Here is a 22295-nt window from a genome sequence, read left to right as displayed (position 1 = left end):
TGCTTGTCTGCTCTTATAGCTGCGGGGAAAGCTGACATAAAAATGGGCTTGCTGGAAAGTTTCTCAGCCCCATTTGTCACCTTACCCTTGGAGCCCAGTTTTATGTCAACTCCACGTTCCCTCTGATGCCTGCCAGTGAGAGACAGACCACAGGTCACTTGCCTGTGATCTGCTTTAGCTGCCAAAGCTCTAGTCGAGCTTGGCTGACGTACGGGTGCCTCGTTGTTGGAAATGTCTCCATGGGGCTGCTCAGGAAATATGCCTGTGCTGTATCTTCTGGGTGACATCTAGTGCTTGACAATAAGAAACATGGAAAATAAAGAATTGGGTTTTGCTCCTCTTGAAAATCCAGAGTTTTAAAGATCTGTTTTGCATTACCTATTGTGAGTTCTGCGGATAAGGCCTCTCATTCTCTTGGTTGTATGAACCCTGTTGATGGCTTAGTGAAACCACGTGAACAGTTTATACACGGAGACCAAGGTTTTCCTGTTTCTGTATGTTTGACGGTTCCTTTTTTCCCTCCTAATTTCTAACTTCACCAGGGTGGTGATTCTGAATGTTCTCTTCCCTTGATTTGCAGCGCTCGAAAGGAGTGAATGGAATGTGCAGCTCGGGGTGTCATTTCTGAAGGGCGGAGTCGTTTTCTTGGAGAGGAGTCCTCAATGAGCCTGGCCGAGGCCCAGGATCTGTGTGAAGTGGACTAAGGATTTAGTAGGATGTCAACTGAGACAGAACTTCAAGTAGCTGTGAAAACCAGCGCCAAGAAAGATTCCAGAAAGAAAGGTAGGGCTCAATCTGTCCCTTTCCGAATGGCTACCTATTGTACAGGAATGAGTTTTTTTGCCTCTGGAACGGTATTTGGTACTATCTTTGTGATTGCATGTATTTTTAAATAATCACCAAGATTATTTGGTGTTTTTTGTATTCACGGTATCATGTTTTAATGGCTCGTCCTTATTCTCTGGGTAAAATCCCAAATTCTTTTCATAATATGCAAACAAAGCCCTTCCTGACCTGATTTCTACCCATCCCTCCAGCAACATCTCTGCCCAGATCTGCGCTGCCTCCCCACCCAACCCTGTTTGCCCTCCAGGCATTCTGTGTCTTGTAGTTCACCTTTGCATATACCGGTGATTCTCAAACTCCAGCCACACAGAAATCACCTAGAAGGCTTGTTGCAACACAGATTGCTGAGCCTCGTCCCCAGAGTTTTTGGTTCACCAGCTCTGGGGTGGGGCCCAAGATGCGTTTATAACAGATTCTCAGGTGATGCTGATGCTGGTGGTCCAGAGACGTTGAGAACCCCTGGACTGTCACTTCAGCCTGAAATACTTCTGTTGCTCTCCGCTTTTTCTTAACACTGACTCCTACTTATTCTTCAGATTTGAGCTTAGTGGGGCCTCCTGGAGGGCCTTCCCTTACTCTCCAAATTGGGTTATTTGCTTTTGTTTGTTTTCTTTCATTAGCACTTTGTTAGTAGCTCACTTTCTTAGAAACACCCTGTTTTTTTTTCCCCCTGTGTCAGCTATACTATACAGTCCTTCAGAGCTGGATCCCTTGTTCACCCTTTTAACTCCCAACAATTGGAAAGTGTCTGACACAGAGGAGGCACATAGGTATTTGGTAGAGAAGACTGGCAAGCATAGTGTGATAATAAAATAATTCTATCACTGTTCACGATTTTTGGAGAATTTGTTCCTATGGCTTTATGACCACGTCTTTCATTAAGTTCGTCTCCTTGTTGGAATTAGATGTAAGCAACTTGTTGCTCCGTGTGTAGGGGTGTGTGGGTGTATGTGTGGTGTGTGTTTTCTCCCTGTGGTTTCAGTTCTTTCCCTCCCCTGTCTTTAAAACTGCGTGGAAGAGGATTAATACAACTCTCTTTCAGGTCTTGAAATCTGTCAGTATGGGCCTGCAAACAGGATGCCGTTGGTTGCTTTGTATAGGCAGTGATTTGTTTGAAACGTTGCTGTGCCTGCCCAGTCATGTCTTCTGATGGCATTTGTCTGATACTCCATAGGAAGCAAGGGACATAAATGTAATACATATGCAGCTCTTGGACAGCCAGAACCCCAGAAAGGACTATAAATTTTGCTTTAGCTGTTGATTTGAAGCACAAATATTTTGGAAGCAGTCTATTTTGTCCCCTGAAACCTAATGTAAACCTTGTTTTTTATGCATCATGGACTAAGAATAATAGAAGGAAGGCACGTGTGTGAGAGAACAGGTCTTGGGAGAACTGCTACATGGGGGGAAAAAAGAAAGATTGCAGAGCCCAGTATGTACTAGAATTCAAATGCTTTTTCACTGGAAACTGACAAGTTATATTTTTGCTTCAAATTTAACCTTTCCACTGAACTTGTGCTCTTGAATGCTTAATGCATTAAAAATTGTACTTAGTGCGTATCTTTTCATTCTTAATTTTAACATGCAAAACCAGAAGCATTCTAAAGAGGGGATTCAGATTTTTCAGAACATTGGCTTAGTTGAGAACTTGGAATGGGACTGTGAAGGTGACCTTCACGTCCTTAGTAGCTCTAAAATCAGCACAGCACCTATGCAAGGAGTGTCCTCTAGTGAGTGGCTAATACCATAAAGTCTGGGCAGGCAGACCTGGGTTCAGATTCTGGCTATATCACTTCCTAACTGTGTGACCTCAGAATGTTACTTCACCTCTCTGAGCCTCGTTTCCTTTCCCATAAAATGAAGATGTAATATTACAGAGCTCAAAGGCTCACTAGGAAGATTAATTGAAATGAGGCAAATATAACAGTATAGAACTGGGCATATGTTAAAAACTCTACAAAGTTTACATGTGTTCCTCTTCCCCCTTCCCCCTCCTTCTCTTCTCCTTACTTCTTCTCATCCCCTTCATTCCCTGTCATCTTTCTCCATCTTTCCCACCTCTCCCTTCTTTGTCCTATTTCTCTTCTCCCTTTTTCACTCTATCCTCCTTCTCTTCCTCATCTTCATCAGAATCATCACATTGTTTTCTCTTACCTAAGGGGATCTTAAAAAGTATACAGCTGATTTGTCCCAGAGCAAGATTTTACAATTGTTTGTAATTATGCAACAGTGACAGATAGTTTTTTTCTTGATACCCTTGTCTGGACCAAGGCAGCAGGAAATCACACACGTACATTAAAAAGAGAGAATGAGAATGTGCTTGGTAACAGGGTTAATTCATTTCCTGTCCTTTAGTTTTGGCTATGGGATAGTAAGTATTCCATTAAACAAATATTGCTAACTGGGTGAAAATAAGTAGAACTTTGAAAGGAAATAAGCAGTTTATATATCAATCTTGAATCTTGAATTCAATAGTCTTACTGAACTCTTTTGCTAATACTTTCTCTAACCCCTCTTTGATTTTCTATTGAGGCAATATGTAACCTCATAAGTAAGTTTCTGGCTTCCTCTTCAATCCTTAAGTACTTGTTCTTTTTCTTTATCTTATTCCATTGGTTGGGTCTGTCATAATATCTAGTAGAGAGTAGGTATCCTTAACTTTTACTTAAATTAATGGAAATGCCTTAAGTTACCTGTAAGTGTGATATTTAAGTATTTACTAAATATTCTTTATTAGTTTGCCTTCATTTATCATTTCTAGGAATTATTTTTTTTAAATCCTGAATTTTCATGTTGAATTTTATCATATGCTTTTTCTATATTTATTTCAATGATTATACATATATTTTCTCTTTTAGTTTAAAATCAATAGTAAGTCATGGCTTTCACTGATAGATTTTCTGATCTTCATTTCTGTTTGTGATGTCTTATTTTCTATACCCTGTGGATTTAATTTGATATTTTACTTAGTATTTTTCTATCTATATTCATCAGCTCGATTGGTATATATTTTTCTTTTCTTGAACAATCTTTGTGCCTGATATAGGTCAAAGTTGATAACCTCATATAATGATTTTGGTGGTAAGGACATAATAATTTTAGACTTCTTTATGAAAAAATATGAATTTTTTAGTAATTTTATTAGACTTTTAAGAAGTTATATATGCTTATTACTGAAAATTAGAAAAGACAAAGTAAGCATGCATAATCCTAAAAATTAAAAATAACTTTTATTGGGCTTCGTTGGTGGCGCAGTGGTTGAGAGTCTGCCTGCCGATGCAGGCGACACGGGTTCGTGCCCCGGTCTGGGAAGATCCCACATGCCACGGAGCGGCTGGGCCCGTGAGCCATGGCCACTGAACCTGCGCGTCCGGAGCCTGTGCTCCGCAACAGGAGAGGCCACAGCAGGGAGAGGCCCGCATACCGCAAAAAAAAAAAAAAAAAACTTTTACTAACATTCTAAGTTACTTCCTTCTGGACTGACTTTCCAGGATAATATGAGATTATACTGTTCATACAATTTTACATCCTGCTTTGTCATTTGACATTCTGTCATAAATACATTTCTCATATTACTACCTGATATTACAGTATCGTAAAGTTTTTTCTTCTCTTGGCAAGATTTAGGTGGTTCCTGGGGCAGATATTTTATTTCCTTAAAAAAATACCTGACAACGTAAGGCATCTATCATGAAAAAGAGTGGCAAAAAGAAAGTTAAGAAGCCCTTTATAATTCCTCACAAACCTGTCACTCCAGTTCTTTAACCCAGGCTGTTGAAAGCAAGTCAGACAGATTCAAAAACAAGTCACACAGGAGCATATTTCACCACAAAATGAGTTTCTAGACAGGCCAAGTATGAGATGTAACTAGAGTATTGACAATTCAAATAAGGAGGGGTTGAAAGTAGTGAGAAATGAAGTTGTTTTCTTCATTTCATTTTTATTGGATTGTGTCACTCACTACACATACAGCTTGTCAGACGGTACCTATTCTAGGAGTGGAAGTTGATGGAGGACTGGAGGAAGAGAATGTGTGTTTTCAGGTTCGGTACCTGCCATCGAAGGGAGAAGATCAGTTGACACAATCTGTGGTAATCCTGGCATTAGGACACCCAGTAGAAGCCTGTGGTAGAGGAACAGGTCCCAGGACGAGCAGACACAGACATTTCTGGGGGTAGTGCCTGGAGTTTTTCAGGCAGTGCCATCTGGCAGCTTGGTGTCCTGGAAAGAGCACTAACTTTGGAGTCAGACAGACCTGGTTTTTAATTTCTAACTCTTGTTCTTATCTGCTGTGTAACCAGAGATGGGTTATTTAGCCTCTTTGACCCTTGTCTTTTAAGGGTGTGTGATTGTGTGTGTGTGTGTGTGTGTGTGTGTGGTGTGTTACTACTCTGCTTGTTATCAGAAAGGCGAGCGAGATTATCTTGGGTAAAGGACCAGCTTGGGATCTGCAGCATGGCAGTGATGTGGTTAACGTTAGCTTTTCTGTCCTCTTCCTTCTGAGATCATGGTTCAGTATTTTCTCCTTATTTTCTAGAAATACCTGGAAATAAATGTATTCACTTTCCTTTACTTATATTAGAACTCAGTGAACAAAAACAACAAGACACTAACAATCTTTCCTCCCAGAAAGCCTGGGCTGCGAGAATCAAGGCCCTGATGGAATCCAGGAGAAGTTGGTCACACGGCAGACACCTTAGCTCTGGAGCCACGTTGAACCGAGTCTGAACCCTGGCTGTGTGCCTCAGTAGCTGTGCAAACTCTGGGGAGGTTTCTTAGGAAATTCTGGTCAACTGTGATAAGGAATTGTTTCAGGAATCCCATGTTCAGGGTCCTGATCCCTCAACTGGTCAGTGAGCCCTGGGAAGGACCTCTGTTAATAATCCCTGGTTTACCACTTAGGAGCTGATAAACTGCTATCGTATTTATTATCCCATTGGGTCCTTAGGACCCCGAGAGATTAATTTTTCAAAAAATCCTTTTACCAGGCCTTCGGTGCAGAGAGAGCTGCCTTTTCATTGCTTCTATCTGCTGCTTTTATCCTGCAGGGGAAGCAGACTTGGGGTCATCGAGACCTTGCATTTGGGTTCATAAGCCAGGTCCCCACCCTCTAGCTGGTCACCTTCAGGCAAGTCACTTCCACGCCGTGAGCTTTAGTTTCCTCAGGCACCCAGTGGATGTACAACTTACATTTGCTCGGCCAAATTTGGAATGTAGGTAGGCATTAATAAGCAATTATTTTGTCTACAAATGTTTATCCAGCCCCAGCCCGGAGCCATGCAGGAGCTCCATGTTCTGCTGGGGAGAGAAACACCAGAGAAGGAGATTCTGACTTCAGCCAGTCCATAGAGTCCAAGAATTTCCACCTGAGGGGAGGCCCTTCTGATTTGTGTAGGTCTCATCCTTTCTGAAAAAAATTCTTTTTTCCATTTGGCTACTTTTATTCATTTTAGTGAATAAAATTCATGTTAATTTATTCTGTGACTACTCATAAATTTTATGTTTTGTTTTTACTCCAAATTTATATTTATTAATTAAAATCTTGCTTTTTTTATCATAAGAAAGAAAATTCTTATGGAAACTCTTTTCACTGCTTTCCTGACCCAAAGCAAGTGGATTTTCAACTTAATAAATACAAGTAACACGATACTCTGAATGTCTGCATACATCGAAACATGAATAGCTTCTCTAGAAGTACTAAAAGGTTAGAAGGAATTAGTGTTTGGGGGGCTAGAAGGGCCTCTTTTTCAAGATGAGTTCTTAAGAGAAGAATGACTTGCCTACGGTCGTTCAGTTGGTTAGTGGTAGAGCCAGAGCTGGAACCCAGGAATGACTCCCCGGATGGTGTTGCTTGAGCTTATAGCTTCTCAAGAACTTACCTTTCTCGGATTAAGCTCGTGGTGCGTTTGCTGCATCTTCTCTACATTGAAGACTCCTGGAAGAGCTCACGCTTCAGAATCGATAGACTGAAGTTTGCGTCAAGGCCCAGCACATTTTCTACAGGTGTATCTCTGGCTAGCTACTTAATCTTTCCAAGCCTTAGTTCCTTCATCTGTAAAATGGAGGCAATAGGACCTATCTCGAAGTGTTGTAATGAACACTACATGAGTCAAAAATATCAAACAGCTAACACAGTTCTCTGTACACAGACTCAAGATAAGGACCTTTTCCCTTTCCCCTCTGGCCCCCCAGCTAACTACCTGAAAGGCAGCACTTTTCTTAGTGCCAGAGGATATAAAGAAGGGTAGAAGGTACCCTTTTCTCCAGAGATGCATGGGGAGGTCAGGCAGTGACAAAAAAGTACTGGTCCATCTTCAAAAGGATGCTTGTTCCAAGAATAACTGGGAAGGTGGACAGGAAATACAAAGGAAAGTGGACCACTTTGTCAAGCTACACTCATTAATAACCATCATTTATTGCATGCTTCCTGCATGCTAGCCATTTTAGATAAGTTGTCCCTAATGAGCCCAAATCTTACATGGCCCATGAAACACATAAGAAAATAACGTCCAGAGAGATCAAGAGACTTGCCCCAGGTCACATGGCTTGTCTGCGTGGGCTGGAAAGCACTAAGTTTGTCCGATGTGAAAGCCGGTGCCCTGTCCCCGGAATGCATGCTGTGGGTTTGCCCTGTGCCTTGATGGGGGTGTCGGGAAATGTGCAAAGGGGCTATACTCTTCTTAGGGGGGTTGGGCATGGAAACAGATCAGCCGCCTCATGTAAATTTATGGCACTGTTCTGTCTTGTCAGGGTTTTGGATCTTGGTAAGCTAATGGGTCTCCACTGGCTCTGTGATTTGCAGGCTTTGGAAATTCAAGATCAAGGACTTAATAGCAAGACAACGTAAATTTCTCTGGAGTTGGTCCATGAAACTCTTGGGCTGAAGGGTTTGAGAGTGAGGGAATACCGTTGTGGGTCTAGAAGTCTAGTTTTTATGGAAAGACTGACTGCCGGATCACGTTACCTGTGGTGGGGAGAGACTTCTGTATTCTCCACGAGCACGTGGCCCTGAACTTATTAGAGAACACCTCGCTCCTTGCGGTCGTTCCCTGAAGGCAAACTCGCTTCTGGTTTCATTGGTGACTTCGTTCTAACTAGTTTGCTCACAAGAAGTCAGGCCTTCTTCAAACCCTCCCGCACACCTCCTCTCCTCCTTGAACATATTTCGTAGCGCCAGCAGCACGCCGCAGGGGGCAACCCAGCAAGCCAGCCTTCTGAGATCTGGTCCCTGCCGCTCCTTCTGTCCCTTTGTCCCCCTCTCTGCGCCCAGACCCACCCTGAGCTTGGGTCCCGGGACGCACCTCTGCGACTTTGGTGCGTGCCGCTCCCTCACTTGGGTCGTGTTTCTCACCCTGTTCGCTGGGCTGCCCCCTGCTCACCCCTCAGAACCCAGCAGCCATCTGACGGAGACTTCATCCTTGACCATTTGAGCTTCCCAGTGCCCTCGATGAATTAATTAATAATATTAGCCCCTGCAGCCTCCTAAATAACTCTCAAAGCACTCATGCTCTCTCTCCCTGCTGCCCCTCTCCTCAAGATAGTTCAGGCTACCTTCATCTGTCATCCTGGCCCCCTCTTGAGCAGTCCTCAGGTGTTCAGAATCATCAGTCTCCAAGCTGTCCCTGACACTGCTCACTAATGGGAAGATCCGATCAGGTCCAACCTTTGCTTCAGACCCTTCCGTGAACGGGCCCCACTGCCCTCAGGATAAAGTCCACGTGGCTTATCGGGGCTTCAAGGGGGCCCTGCCCGGTCTGACCCCTCCTTATCTTTCCAGTCACATCCCTCACCGCTCTTCCCAGAATGATACTCCACTCCCTGACTCAACTGAATTAATTTCATTCCCCTGATCCTGCCATGTTGTTTTTCACATTTGGAATTTTGCAAATGTTTTTTCTTCTTCCAGGAATAGTACTTAAAAAAAAAAAAGAAATCTCTTCAAAGCCAACTCCAATTTTGCTTTAGTTTCAAGTTAGATATTACTTTCCCCAGAAATGCTCTGGGGACCTGCTGCAACCCAAACGACGTGATCCCCAGCTGTGGTCATGACCAGTCTGTGTGCTCTCAAAGCACCTCACTTTGCCCATCTTAATACATTATTTTGTTGATCATTATCTTTTTGTTCCTCTTTATCACTCTAGGCTGGGAGCTCTGTGAGTGCAGGGACTGTGTCTGGCTTCACTTTTACCACTAAGCACAATGTTGGAAGATGTAGGTGTGTAGCCATATTTGTTGAATGAATAAGTGAATGAATGAACTTATGACTGAGAAAGCCTCACGTGACTGGATTTGTGAGGGCTCCTATAGCACCCTGCACTTATTCAAACATCACACCTGCCACATTTTTCCTATACTTTTTGCTTATTTCTCTGTCTCTGCCAATAACTGTGAGTTCCCAGCACAGCACTCGGAACATGGTAGGTATTCAGTAAATGCTTGTTGAATTAATTATCATAAAGTGTGAGGGAGAATGATTTGCACAAGCAGAAAGGAAATTCAAAACCACAAACATCTCCTCTAAGAGCTGGCTCTAGAGATTCTTATTACGTGGCATTGAAAATTCCTCCCATTCAGTGAACTAAAACTCTCCTTTTGCGATGTGTGTCCGGTCACATCTGGCGCTATAATTCAGCGTGATGTGGGCCATATTGGTAGTAAGAGCTATAAGATTTGCCATATTAGCTCATCCCACTGCTTCATTAAGCTCAGTGTGCTGCCCCTGGCCATGGCTGGGCTTGAATTTTGATGTTTGGAAGAACAAAGCCCTTCATATTAGCCCTCCGAGTCCTGTGAGTCAGGTAAGGGTACACTCCTTCCCAGCGTCCTAGAGTCATCTTTGCAGATAATCAGTAAGTGGCCCAGAGCATGGGGTTTTTATTATCCAAGTGGGTTTGCTGAGCAAAGGTCCCAGGTATTTTGGGATGTCAGCAACCCCCTCCTATTGCAACACGGCTTCTGGGATGGTCAGAATACATGTCACAAGATTGCACATTTCTACCCCGTCCATCAAGAGAGCACCCGTAGGTCAAAGGCAGAGGAGAGGGTGGAGTGGAGATGTCTCATTTAAGCTTGAAAACAACCACTAGGCGAGCACTCCCATTTTTCGTGAGCAGCAGCTGAGGCTCAGATTGGTGAACAGCTTACCTGAGGCCACACAGCATGTGGCAAGTTAGGGACCCATTTGCACCTAGATCTCTCTGACCCCAGAGCCTGTCCCTGTGCTTAACAGTGGACTAAGCTGCTCCCTATTGAATGGGTGTCCTCTTATTAATTACCAAGTGATACTTACACTGAAAGACATCTCTCTGCGGGTTCCAATAGCCGCATCATTAGGTTGAGGTGGCCTTGGCAGCAGAAAGGAATGACGGCAGACCGTGTGGTGGAGGCAGAAAGGGAGTTAGAAAAGCACAGAAGCCCTAACTCTTCACCCCTCGTGACTGTGGTGTGTGGGAGGTTGCCACACACAAGGGCTCCAGAGGCTGAGAAGGAAACTATTCCCTTTCTTAAGGAGGATGCCAGTTAGTCCAGGCTTTCCAGATGTCTTCCAGTCTTTACAGAGGTCAAGCTGAGGGGAATTTGAAGGATTTTGACTGTGTATAAATCGAAATGCATGTTTAGATCTAAATTTGGAGCAGGCGCTCTGATTTTGCAAATGCCCCAAATCTACGAATAGTATCATCAGCTCAGCTTACCTCCCAGTGGGCATCTCCACAGCAGAAATAATAGCGAGGATGCTGGTGATGAAGGTAGCTGCTCTCTGTCTGCAGTTACAAAATACCAGGCAATGTATTCAACCCTTTATATGTATTTTCTCACGCAGACCAACCCTTGGAGGTAGATCCTTATTTGAAATCTCACGTTTGCAGGGGAAAAAACAGAAATCGGAGAGGCCAGACGGAGTGAATGCTGTAACCTCAGACTCGATGCTCTGAAGAGCCCTGTGGTTCCGTCTTCCCCATCCAGTCAGCAGATGTTATTGGGTTGGCCAGAAAGGTCGTTCGGGGTTTTCCAAAAGATGTTATGGAAAAACCCGAACGGACTTTTCGGCCAACCAAATACATGTGTCTTATCTGCACCTGGCACATTCTGCACGCAGTGACCTGCTTGGCCCTCCCTGAGCATGCGTGAGTTTGTTTCAGCTCTCCTTTCAACCTGGCAAAAGTCCCCTTCTCTCTTGTCTGCCTGTCAAGTTTCATCTGATCCTCTGAGAGCCAGCTAGATAGCACTTCCCTGAAGCTTTTCCTTAGCGTCTTCATAAATGGAATTAAACCTTCCTTTCCCTGTGATTCTCAGCATACTATTTAAAAAAATGTTTTTTAATTCAGATGAAGCTCTCCTTTCTTTCTTCCATCTGTTAGGATTGCACTTATAGGCTTCTCTTCCTTCCTGGATTGATGGCGGGGACTGTGTTTTGGGCATCATTTTATCCTCTCAAAGCTGGGAGGAGAGAAGTTATTAAAGAGTTGCCAGTGGGGAAAATGGAAAAATGGAAAATGACCTTAATTTCATGACTACTCAATGCAGGCAGAGAATACAATGAGAATACAAGAGATTTATGGGGTCGGTAATACTCCCATTTTGCAGATGAAGAAACATACTAAGGTAAGTTCACAGTTTGTTCATGGTTACCCATCATGTAAATGGAAGCAGGAACTTTATTTATTTATTTATTTAGGCTGCGTTGGGTCTTCCTTGTGGTGTGTGGGCTTCTCATTGCGGTGGCTTCTCGTTGCAGAGCATGGGCTCTAGGTGCGTAGGTTTCAGTAGTTGTGGCACACGGGTTTCAGTAGTTGTGGCACGCAGCCTCAGTAGTTGTGGCGCACGGGCTTAGTTGCTCCGCGGCATGTGGGATCTTCCTGGACCAGGGCTCGAACCCACGTCTCCTGCGTTGGAAGGTGGATTCCCAACCACTGTGCTACCAGGGAAGTCCCTGGAAGAGCAGGAATTTCAAACTCAGATCTAAATGATCCAAAGCACAGGATCTTTTTGCTACATTCTGCGTTTTTCCAGTAGTGGCCGTTGAATAAAACCTCAGTGAAAGCTCATTTCCTACAGGTCTGGTTCCTCTTGCATATTAGTGGCAGTATGTGCCACTTTTACTTTTATAAAGAGTTTCTGTATCAGCATTAGAGATTCACTTCCTTCCAGTTGGGGACTGTGGTCGCTTGAGTCTTGCAGCCTTCCCTGGCTGGCGCTACTGCTCTAGGGCAAACGTGCGTTCCGATTGTTAAACTAGAGGCAAGAAAAGCCACGCAGGCACTCGCATTGGAAGAAGCCCAGCATATGATGAATAGCAGACCTAAATCTTAAATCTTATCATGTATTTCAGGATGATGTACGGGACTGTTGGAAACTGCCTTTGACAAAGGTGCCCGGGAAGGGGAATTATCTCCAACAATGAAAAATGTTCTTATTATGTGATCCTAAAAAGGATCAGGACCCCTATCATTGGGCAAATGAACATCCCCACGTCCTTTATTAACAGCAATATGGAAGTGTGTGCTAAAGACGACGGACATAGCACTGATGCTGTGATGGGTAGCCGTGAGTGCTGGAGTCAGGCTGGACTTAGGAAAGGTAGCCTGATGCATGATAGCAGATGGGAAATGTGTAACTCTCCCAGGTCGCTTCTAGCCTTTGCTTCCCGAGGCTCTGCACGACTTGTTCCTGCTATCTTAGCCGAGTACCCAGTGGCCTTTGGTCAGGCTGAGGCTGTGATTAAACAGTAGAAGGGATATAAGTTTGTAGGAAATGAAACCATTTCCATAGGGAGAAGAAAATGGTGCACCAGGCATGTCACATATTTAATCTCATTTTCTTTTCACATTTCACATGGATGTGTAGAAACCTGGAGTCATAGAGATTCAGTAGCCTGCCCAAGGCTAGAAGCCAGCAGAGTGAGGGTTTGAACCTGAGCAGTCTGATCTCCAATTCCGTGTGCTTTGTAGACCATAGCAGCTTTTTTTTTTTTTTTTTTTGGTGGTACGCGGGCCGCTCACCGTTGCGGCCTCTCCCGTTGCGGAGCACAGGCTCTGGACGCACAGGCTCAGCGGCCATGGCTCACGGGCCCAGCCACTCCGTGGCATGTGGGATCCTCCCGGACCGGGGCACGAACCCGTGTCCCCTGCGTTGGCAGGCGGACTCTCAACCACTGCGCCCCCAGGGAAGCCCCCATAGTAGCTTTTAATAAATAACCTACTGGCTGGAGTTCTTTGAGTGCCTTCCTTTCTTCCCTCCTTCCTTCTCTTTCCTACCTTCTTTCCTTCATTCCATTTGTGAACTTTTTCTAAAGCCATGCAGAGTGCTGGCCACAGAAGAAGATTGTTAACAAGTCCTGGGCTTAAAGAACTTAAAATCTAATATGAAAGACAGACAACTGAGAAGCAATTATAGTTCATTGCAGTAAGTTAAAATCCCAGAGCAGAGATAACCAAGTTTCCAAGGACTTCCCAGGGGTTGTGAGATTTAAAAGACTCTTGGAGTTCAGCTTTCTTTTTCTCGTTCAATGGATGCTTTGCAAAATATCTATTATTATAGACATTATCTACCTATTAGATTTAAATCCCAGTTGTGAAAAATAAATCCTACCCTGTCTTCCAGTGAACGGAAGGAAGGCCAGCAGATCAGACATCTCGCTGGGCAGCAACTTGCTGCCCCCTCTTCTTGAGTAAAAGCTCCTTGAAGATATATACAAATTTTATTCATTTCTTGTTATGCCTAGGACCAGGCACATAGTATGTGCTCATTAAGCATGTGTTGAACAGTAGAGCAGACTGTATTACAGAGGTAATTCTTTGGCCTTTGGCCTACATTATCCTAGAATCAGTAATTTATATCCCATTAGTTTTCCTTTGATGTTTTAAAATAATGATTACTGTAGCTTCTCCTCTTGCTCTCAAAGTTATAGATTGCAAATAGATTTTGTGTAATTTGCCAATGCCAGTCGATTTTAACAGCTGCCTCAGGCACTGTGTAGAGGATTCTGAAGTCATATCCTGGCTTTGAGTGAGAACAGTTAAGACTCTGGTATATTTCCTTTCAATCTTTTATTTTTTTTCTGCACAAGAGTGTACGCACTTAAGCATGCAAACACATACATTCTAGTTTGGTCCTCCTGCATATTTAATTCTCACTAAACCTTACAATTTAGGCTGTTCCATGTCATTATAAACTTTTTACAATCATCATTTACAAAAATGCCAAGTGATCTCATTCTCTTTAGCTTTTAGTCACGAAACACCTCCTCCACCTCTTCTGTCATTGTTGCCATTTTTCAATGGTCGATTCCCAACTTTGCCAAATCTTCCTGAAGCTGAGGCATACAGAATTGCTTTCAGTAGCTGATGATTCATTTCTGTTTTCCTCCTTGAACCGATGCAGGGTTTGTCTTTTGTGGCCGGGGGAAGATGCTAACTCGTTTCCTGCAGCGAGAGGAAAGCGAGACTTTGGGATGGGCTTCCCTTTGTGGGAGGGCCACCAGGGGGGGCCACCATTCTGGTACAGCCTTGGAATTGAGCTTTGCCAATGGATGCCTCTGAGCTCCGGTGCTTTTTGCCGTTCAAATCTTTTAACCTCAGCTTATCAACTTTAATACGTTGTCCTGGTGCCTTGATTTTTTGGTTCATCTATTTTAATGTGATGAAATGTAAAAACCAAGCTCAGCCTTGTCCCCTCACAATGACTTTAGGGTTTTCCAGCTGATAACCTAGCCTTCGTCTGTTAAGGATTTGAATTTTAAACAGTCAAAAATACATTTTCCTGGTATCTGTCATCAAGTGATATGGGTAACTATTTAGTTCTGGTCGTCTTTCCTATTCTTGGTAGATTTATTTTCTCTTTTTAGAATTCTCCCATTGCCCTCTCTGTCTGGGAGACTGGAGATGTCATTTAAACCTTGCTTATTAGGATTCCATTATTTGTCTCTCACGTACAGTCAGCTAAATCAAAAAGTCAGACAGTGTTTTTAAATTGCAAATTTAAATGACAATTTATAGACCAGGTCTACTGGAAATGTTCTGTCCTTGGCATGCATCATTGTTTGTGTATATATAGTTTTATGCTCGCTCTTTTTATCTTCTTGAGAGCACAGCACGCATACCCATCAGGAGGATCAGAACTGCTTGCAATCAAACAAAAAATGCAACAAAGATCTTGAAAGGAAATGAAGACAAACACCCTATTCCAGACCTTAGTTCAACATTAGTTCTCTTCCTCCACCTTCCCCTCCCCTGCCTCTAAAAGAGGAAACTTGCATTAGTCACTTTTTTTTTTTTAAGTATTGAAGCTCATGGTTTAGATTCAGAGAAAGTAAGCATTTGCCCGGGGCCTGAAATATGCCAGATACTGTTATCTCAGTTAATCTGTATGATAAACCAATGATCCTGACACTGTTATTAATAATACTGTGATAGCTAATGTTTATTGAGCACTTACTACATACCAGGCACTGTTCTATGTTTTACTTGTCACAACTCATTCAAGATAATAATAGGTTGCTTTCTTTTTTTTTTTTAATTTAATTTATTTATTTTTGGCTGTGTTGGGTCTTCGTTGCTAAGCATGGGCTTTTTCTAGTTGTAGCGAGCGGAGGCTACTCTTCGTTCTGGTGCACGGGCTTCTCATTGTGGTGGCTTCTCTTTGTTGCGGAGCACAGGCTCTAGGCACACAGGCTTCAGTAGTTGTGGCATGTGGGCTCAGTAGTTGTGGCTCGTGGGCTCAGAGCGCAGGCTCAGTAGTAGTGGTGCACGGGCTTAGTTGCTCCGCGGCATGTGGGATCTTCCCGGGCCAGGGCTCAAACCCGTGTCCCCTGCATTGGCAGGCGGATTCTTAACCACGGCGCCACAAGGGAAGCCCATAGGTTGCTTTCTAAAAGGGGAAACTGACATTCATGGGAGGCAACTTGCTCAGAGCCCAAAGCTGAGTGAGGGGTGTAGCTCCCACTTCCAAATTAGAACTCTGCCCACCACACTAGCTTCTATTTTTATTTTTAGTAAAGAAAATTTATTTCAGTAAGAAAATTGGGGACCTATTTAGTATCTCTGTTTTATAAGAATGACAGGCTGAAAAGTCGTCTCACTATGCCTTGCTGAGTTTTAATTTTGAGCAGATTGCGTTAGAAGGGGTGGCTTTAAACCTTGGTATCATCTACTTTTATCGGTCCATTTTCTCTGGGATCAGAGTAGATTGGCAAAGCATTATGATCTTCCATTTCCAAGCTGAAGGATTATCCATCTTGATGGGGGAAATCATCCTAAAATCCTGCCGAAGCCAGCTGCAGAGGTTGGTACACTTCAGAAAATGCCCAGGGTACCCAGTAACTTCAGCGATGAAAATCAATGGAGTAAGATTGCATCAGGAGGGTACACCTTTAACACATGGTCCCAGCTTATCTATTGCGTCAGGCGTTTTCATTTGCAACAGGAGCCTCAAGTTCTTCCTTTCTGCCTCTGCTCACCAGGCTCCAATTTCAACAGCAGCTGGCGGAGTCAAGAGCTTGTAGGATTCCAATCAGATATAGGAGGTGAGGACATGGGGTGATGAAGAGATTTCTTTGTGCCTGAGAGAAAAAATGGGGAGGGAGCCAGAAGAGCCTTAGGGGAGCCATCAGACCATAATGCAGGTTTGACCCTGAGTGAAAGCAAGAGGGAAGGAAGGAAGAAAGGAAGGAAGAAAGGATGGATGGAAGCATCTTAGACATCCACAAGGTCTTTGTAGAGTTCGTGAACCAAAGTCACTCATCAGAGGAGTCCTTTGTCTCCTGGGAATGGGCCTGCCAGAGTATCCCTGCCCGGCTCTGTCTTTGGCTGGGAACAGCTTGTGGGAAGCATAGTCTTGGTGTAGATGGATTTCTTTCTCTTTTTTTTCAGTTTTTATTTTATATTGGAGTATATTTGATTTACGATGTCGTGTTAGTTTCAGGTGTACAGCAAAGTGATTCAGTTATGCATATACATATATCCATTCTTTTTCAGATTCTTTTCAGGTTATTACAGACTTTTTTTGTGTGTGTGTGGTACGCGGGCCTCTCACTGTTGTGGCCTCTCCCGTTGCGGAGCACAGGCTCCGGACGTGCAGGCTCAGCGGCCATGGCTCATGGGCCCAGCCGCTCTGCGGCATGTGGGATCTTCCCGGACCGGGGCATGAACCCGTGTCCCCTGCGTTGGCAGGCGGACTCTCAACCACTGCGCCACCCGGGAAGCCCCTATTTTTAGTTTTTTAAGGAAACTCCATACTGCTCTCCTTAGTGGATTTCTGAGTGCAGCCGCTGGGGCAATGGGTCTGTTTCTTTCCCTGCAGTTGGTGGTCTGCGAGATGCATTCTCATGGCCCCCACGTTGTACCAAACTGATACAAAAGTTGCTATGAGACGTTCCCTCTAACTTCTTCAACTAGACGCCGTTTCGTGCAATTTGGCCATTAAGATTCCTCTCCACGGGTCACCCTCCCTCAGACAAAGGTGGGTAAATGTGGGGTAAAAGGTGAACCTCAATGAGATCAGGGTCCTAGATTCTCTGGCCAGTTAGTCCAACAAGTTCCAGAACATTCTGCCCTTTCCCAGCCTGCAAGGACCAAAAAAAGAGGAGATGGACAGCCTGAGAAGGAAGCGCTCTTAGTACCCAGTGTTCTTCCCACACGCACACAAGGAGAATGGCCGGCCCGTTAATCCCTGTACCCACCACTCCCCGTTGCCAGGAAGGCCGGGAAGTCACATTTCTTGAACATCTTTCCAATGGCCAGCGTGCCCAGGGCCTTATTTAAGTCAACTCTGTCAACCTTCACAAACAGTGAGGCAAGTGTTCTTTAGAGTATAGGCTAGCAGTTGTGTTAATGTCTTCAGAATTACAAATTGAACTTTCACAGCTCTGCCATTATTAAGTTATGTGACCTTGGGCACCTTCTACAATTCTCTAAGCCCCCATGTCCATATGTGTAAAATGGAAGTGTTAGGACCCATCTCTTAGGGAGATAATTCAGACCAAATGAAATCATATGTATAAATGTCCAAGCGCATATATATATATATATATATATATATATGCATGCTTGGAGATATATATATATATATATATATATATATATAAAACACTAGTTTGCTGCTCTTGTGACCATGAGAAAACCAAAGCCCATGTATCATGCCGAGTCTTGGGAGCCTAAGGTTTGTGAGGCGTGGACCGTCAAGACCATGTGCACGCATCCATCTCTGCCTGGCTCTGTGCTGGAGGTGCTGTTGGTGGTGAGAAGACACCGCCTGCCCCTTGCATGCCTTCGAGGAGGTCACAGCTGAGCGCTCCAGTGTCACCTGTCGGTCCCCAAGCACACCGTGCCGCTTTACGGCTCCCTGCTCAGCCTTCACATTGGCCTCCCTCCAGAGTCATTTGTTGCTTGGAATAGAACCTACTCATAAAAGAAGCAATCTGGAAGGCTGGGTGTCCTGAGGGCACGCGTGAGCCCCGCCCTGGGAAGCCAGACACTGATGTGTCCCCCTCCTGTCTCTCCAGAGCTATTGTCCTTTGCTTTTCTTCAGCCCTACTTCCTGCTCCCCAGCCCCCTGCTGTGCCCCCCAATGCAGCAGGCTTGCCTTGGTCACTGTGCTCATGGCCAGCTTTACTGATTCCCAACTAAGACTGAGTCACGGGATCCCAATTCCAGATATTCTGGGGAAAGAAAATCTGTAAAGCTTGCCCAGTTCTGACGGTGGTCACCCCTGATCTCTTCAAGAGTTAGGGACATATAATGTGACAATAGGGGTTACAGCCCTCCCTGTGGGTGATGGGAGGGGATCACTATGCAAAGTAAAGAGGCATGGGCTGAATACCTATGGTTACTAAAAAGATTCAGTTTAGATGTCACTTCCTCCAAGAAGCCTTCCTGGACCAGCGGAACAAGGATGGCTAGGCCCTTCCCTGCACCACTTGGATTTTGGGCTGTGGCCTTTGTTGCATTAGCTCTCAGGTTGTGTTGCACTTTCCTCAACCCGTGTCTGTCTTCCCATCAGGTCCTGCCTCTAGCGAGCAGCGATGGGATTTAGCTCCTCTTTGCAAACCCCTCTCATTGCCCAGTGCCTGCCATGCAGTAGGTACTCTGTAAATGTTTACAGAATTGAGTATCACTGGGGAAACAGACACATAATTGCAACGCGCAATGAGAAATACTTCCTCGTGACAACACGAAATGGTCCCTTGGGCAGAGAAACATCTGTCCCCAGCCCTCTCCTGCCCAGATGCCCTAAACATCCGTGAGGACAGGAGCAGAGCATGGACGGGACTGCCACTTTTCATGGAGAGTCATGTTCTGTGTCTTTGATCCCAAAGTCTTTAGGTTTTGAATGTTAAAGAGCCTGCCGCAGCTCACCACTTGATAGCCGTCCAGTGCCCCACCCACTAATGCCAATTAGCCTGGGAAGGATGAAAACTTGGGGGACTTAATGAGCTGGGTTGGCAACTGTTCACTCAGCATCTCTTGAGCTGCTTAAACCAGCTGGAAGGTGTCAGGTTTAACCTTTCTGAGGAAGGGCTTACAAAGGCGTTTTTGCTCTAGCTTTTTCCAAGTTTCATTTTACTTTGGGTGACTGACCTAAAGGTCTTGGAGTGAAAAGTCTTCAAAACCCAGGGCTCACGCCATACCCGCCCCGGAATACCCACCCCAGAGCCTGCCTGTGAGAGCTGAGGGGCTGAGACGGAGGCAGGGTGTTAGTCGATGACACAGCACAGGCGTGACCTTCCCACTGGCCTTGCCACTTAGGAACAGTGTGATAGGGCCAAGTGTGGTACCTGGCGCTAAGGTGCTCCAGGCCTGTTGGTGGAGGACCTGTCCCCCAGCACACTGCGGTGTCACAGATGAGAACGCCCACTTCCTGAGGACTCTGCTGTGTCCACTGTAGTGCAGCCCGCATCTCCACCAGTGCCTGGTACAAAGCAGGTGCCCAGTAAGTATTCGCTGAGTGAACGAACAAACGAAGCCATGATGAATGGCCATTAAGAGCTCTCGTGGGAGAGAGACGTGGATTCGAATCTTGCTTCCGACACTTCTGAACATGGTAACCACAAGCCCCTTACTCAGCCTCTCTCAGATCCTGGTCCTTCATTGTTGATTGAGAAGACCAGTATCTCTCATGGTTTGGGGCCTAACTGTGAAGCACTTTAGCATGGTGCCTGGTGTGTAGTAAGTACTCAACAAATATAGCTGTTCTTAGTAACTTCTGTTGTTACTGGAGTGACTTTAAATAAAGTGCTTGTTACCGTGTCTCAGTCTGTTCATTTATTGAAGGAGAATACTTCTGTCTGCTGTACAGGGTGAGGGCTAGTATGAGATGGTATCCAGGGCGCTGTGCCTGGGATCAGCGCTTGAGAAACGGTGGGTGTTGCCATCACCTTTAGTAGAAGACCTCGAAGGCTCAGACAGTAACCCCTCACCTCCCGGGGCAGCAGGCAGGTTCACAAACAGGCTTGTCTGGGATGTGACGACAGCTTTCCTGGGCAGACACCCAGTGCTCTGCCCTTTCCTTGGCCTTTCTCCCTGAAAGAACTCAGGCTTTTCACAGGCATCCTAGGCTATACTATCAGACTTTCACCTAGCAAGCTGTTCTTTTCAGCAGCCTGACTGTTATAATTCTCATGACGGAGCGCCAACCCTTCTTTACTGAAAACCCCTTAATCCTTTGATCTTGTTTCAGTCACAAGAAATGATTGTCTGCTACCTCTTGCCATTTATGAGTTAGAGAGGATTACCAGGCAGCAGCCTCAGTCCATCCTTAACCTCCTCTCCCCTACCAGCCAGTTACTTCCTAATGTGAAATCTTGCTCCTTTCTCCAGCCCCTAGAAAATATCCTTGGAAAGAGGAGAGGTGAGCAAGGTAGCTGGGGCAGAGCAAAGGGCATCTCAGGGTAAGTGGCTGCTGGGAGTATCCTGGAGGAAGGGAGGAGGGGCTGAGTCTAGATGTATGGTATTGTTAAGTGAAAGAAAACCTGCTGTGTAATTCAGAAGCACACATGGGCCTCACAGTCAACAAAGCACCACTGTCTAGGCCATCCTGCCTGGCCCTCACATCAGCCCTGTGAGTGGGCGGGGCCAGGCATAACAAGTCCAGGATGCTCTTCCAAAACAGGCCCAGGGCTTGTGTGGCTTTCTTGTGGTCACGCGGTGAACAATGGGATCATCAAGACTGGATCCCAGCTTATTCTGATGGCGTAGTGTTCTTCTGTCAGCAGGATCAAGGGCTGAGAAGTAAGACAGGTCTTGGTATCCTGATCACTCGCCGGTTTGCTCTCACATTCATTCTCTACCTGTGCATGGCAGGGTGTTCTGTGTACCCCAGGGAGCTGACCTTGCAAACTCCATTTCCCTAAACTCTGCAGACATTGGGGCTTTGGCTGGGCTCAGCCAGTAGGAGGCCCTGGAGGGAGATTGGAGGGCAGGGCGAGGGGAGAGGTTGGGGCGCTTCTCCCCTTCCCTCTGCTTCCGCTTTTGGCTGTGGCAGTCCCTGCGTCTTCTCTGTGGATCCAGGTCCTGCTGGACAGTGGCTCCTCTCTTGATGGCTGCAGCCTTCTAGGGCAACCCAGCCATAGTTCCAGCCGCCCCTCGCTGAGTCCATCTCCTGCGCTCTGGTCACAGCACCTCCTCTCTTTTTGTTGGTGTAAATCCCTGGGCTGGTCGCAGCTTCCTGCTCTCACTAATCCCCGGATCACTTCCTTTTTCCCTGGCTTTTCAGCTTCTCCAACAGCATTGTAAGGATTCCCCACATTAAATTCCCTCTTTGAAAAGCTGGCAAGGGCTCTGCTCATCTGACTGGCCCCTAACTGATCTTTTGTTTGAAACCTGGCTCCACACTATATGAGAAATAGAACTCTGGACAAGCTCCTTAACCCGCAGAGCCTCTTTGCTCACACAGAAAATGGGGATTTTAGAATTAGAGATTCCGTATATGAATAGAACCTAACAGAGGGCTTGGCACATAGTAGGTATTGAAGAAGTGACAATTCTTTTAAAAAAATTTTTTTTTTTATTGCAAGGCATTTAGGAAGAGAGTAAGAACCTCTCAAGGAAGGAACCTGGTCTTTTTATTTTTCAATTCCTAGCAGGATGCCTCACGTTTAATAAAGTAAGTGAACGTAATAAAGTTTTATGTATACATACAGATATCTCAACTGAATGGGTTGGATGGATTGACTCTGCTAACATCCTTCCAGTTATTCCAGGTTTCTCAAAGGAAGATTCAAAGCGAATTTCTTGGTGAATTTTCTAGTGCAATTATATCACTATTTTCACTTTGGAAACCCATTTTAAATGTTAATTACCATGAAGTTAATAAATGGAAAATACCACAGGACCCTTTGGAAGATACTTACTCTAGCAACATGGTCAGTTTCCTCTTTTCTTTTTGGCGGGGGGTTTGGCGGGAGGTCACTGTTTCTTCTCCTTCCCTAAACTAGCTGTTCAAACCTCAATCCCTTA

At 45.0% G+C, this 22295-nt stretch overlaps 1 protein-coding gene across 2 annotated transcripts in view; it reads left to right on the top strand.

Annotated features, from left to right (window-relative positions):
- Window positions 1-22295, top strand: part of DAB1 (DAB adaptor protein 1) — a 1170471-nt gene that overhangs the window by 890054 nt on the left and 258122 nt on the right. For both annotated transcript variants that reach the window (XM_067726314.1, XM_067726315.1), the window contains exon 4: window positions 581-783. In XM_067726314.1, the coding sequence (XP_067582415.1) occupies window positions 717-783 (67 nt within the window). In that variant the 5' untranslated portion in view covers window positions 581-716. The remainder of the gene's footprint in view (window positions 1-580; window positions 784-22295) is intronic.

The sequence above is a fragment of the Pseudorca crassidens genome, chromosome 2, assembly GCF_039906515.1.
Source record: "Pseudorca crassidens isolate mPseCra1 chromosome 2, mPseCra1.hap1, whole genome shotgun sequence".
NCBI lineage: Eukaryota > Metazoa > Chordata > Mammalia > Artiodactyla > Delphinidae > Pseudorca > Pseudorca crassidens.
The sequence above is the reverse complement of the archived record's forward strand: the minus strand, read 5'-3'. Positions and strand labels throughout refer to the sequence as shown.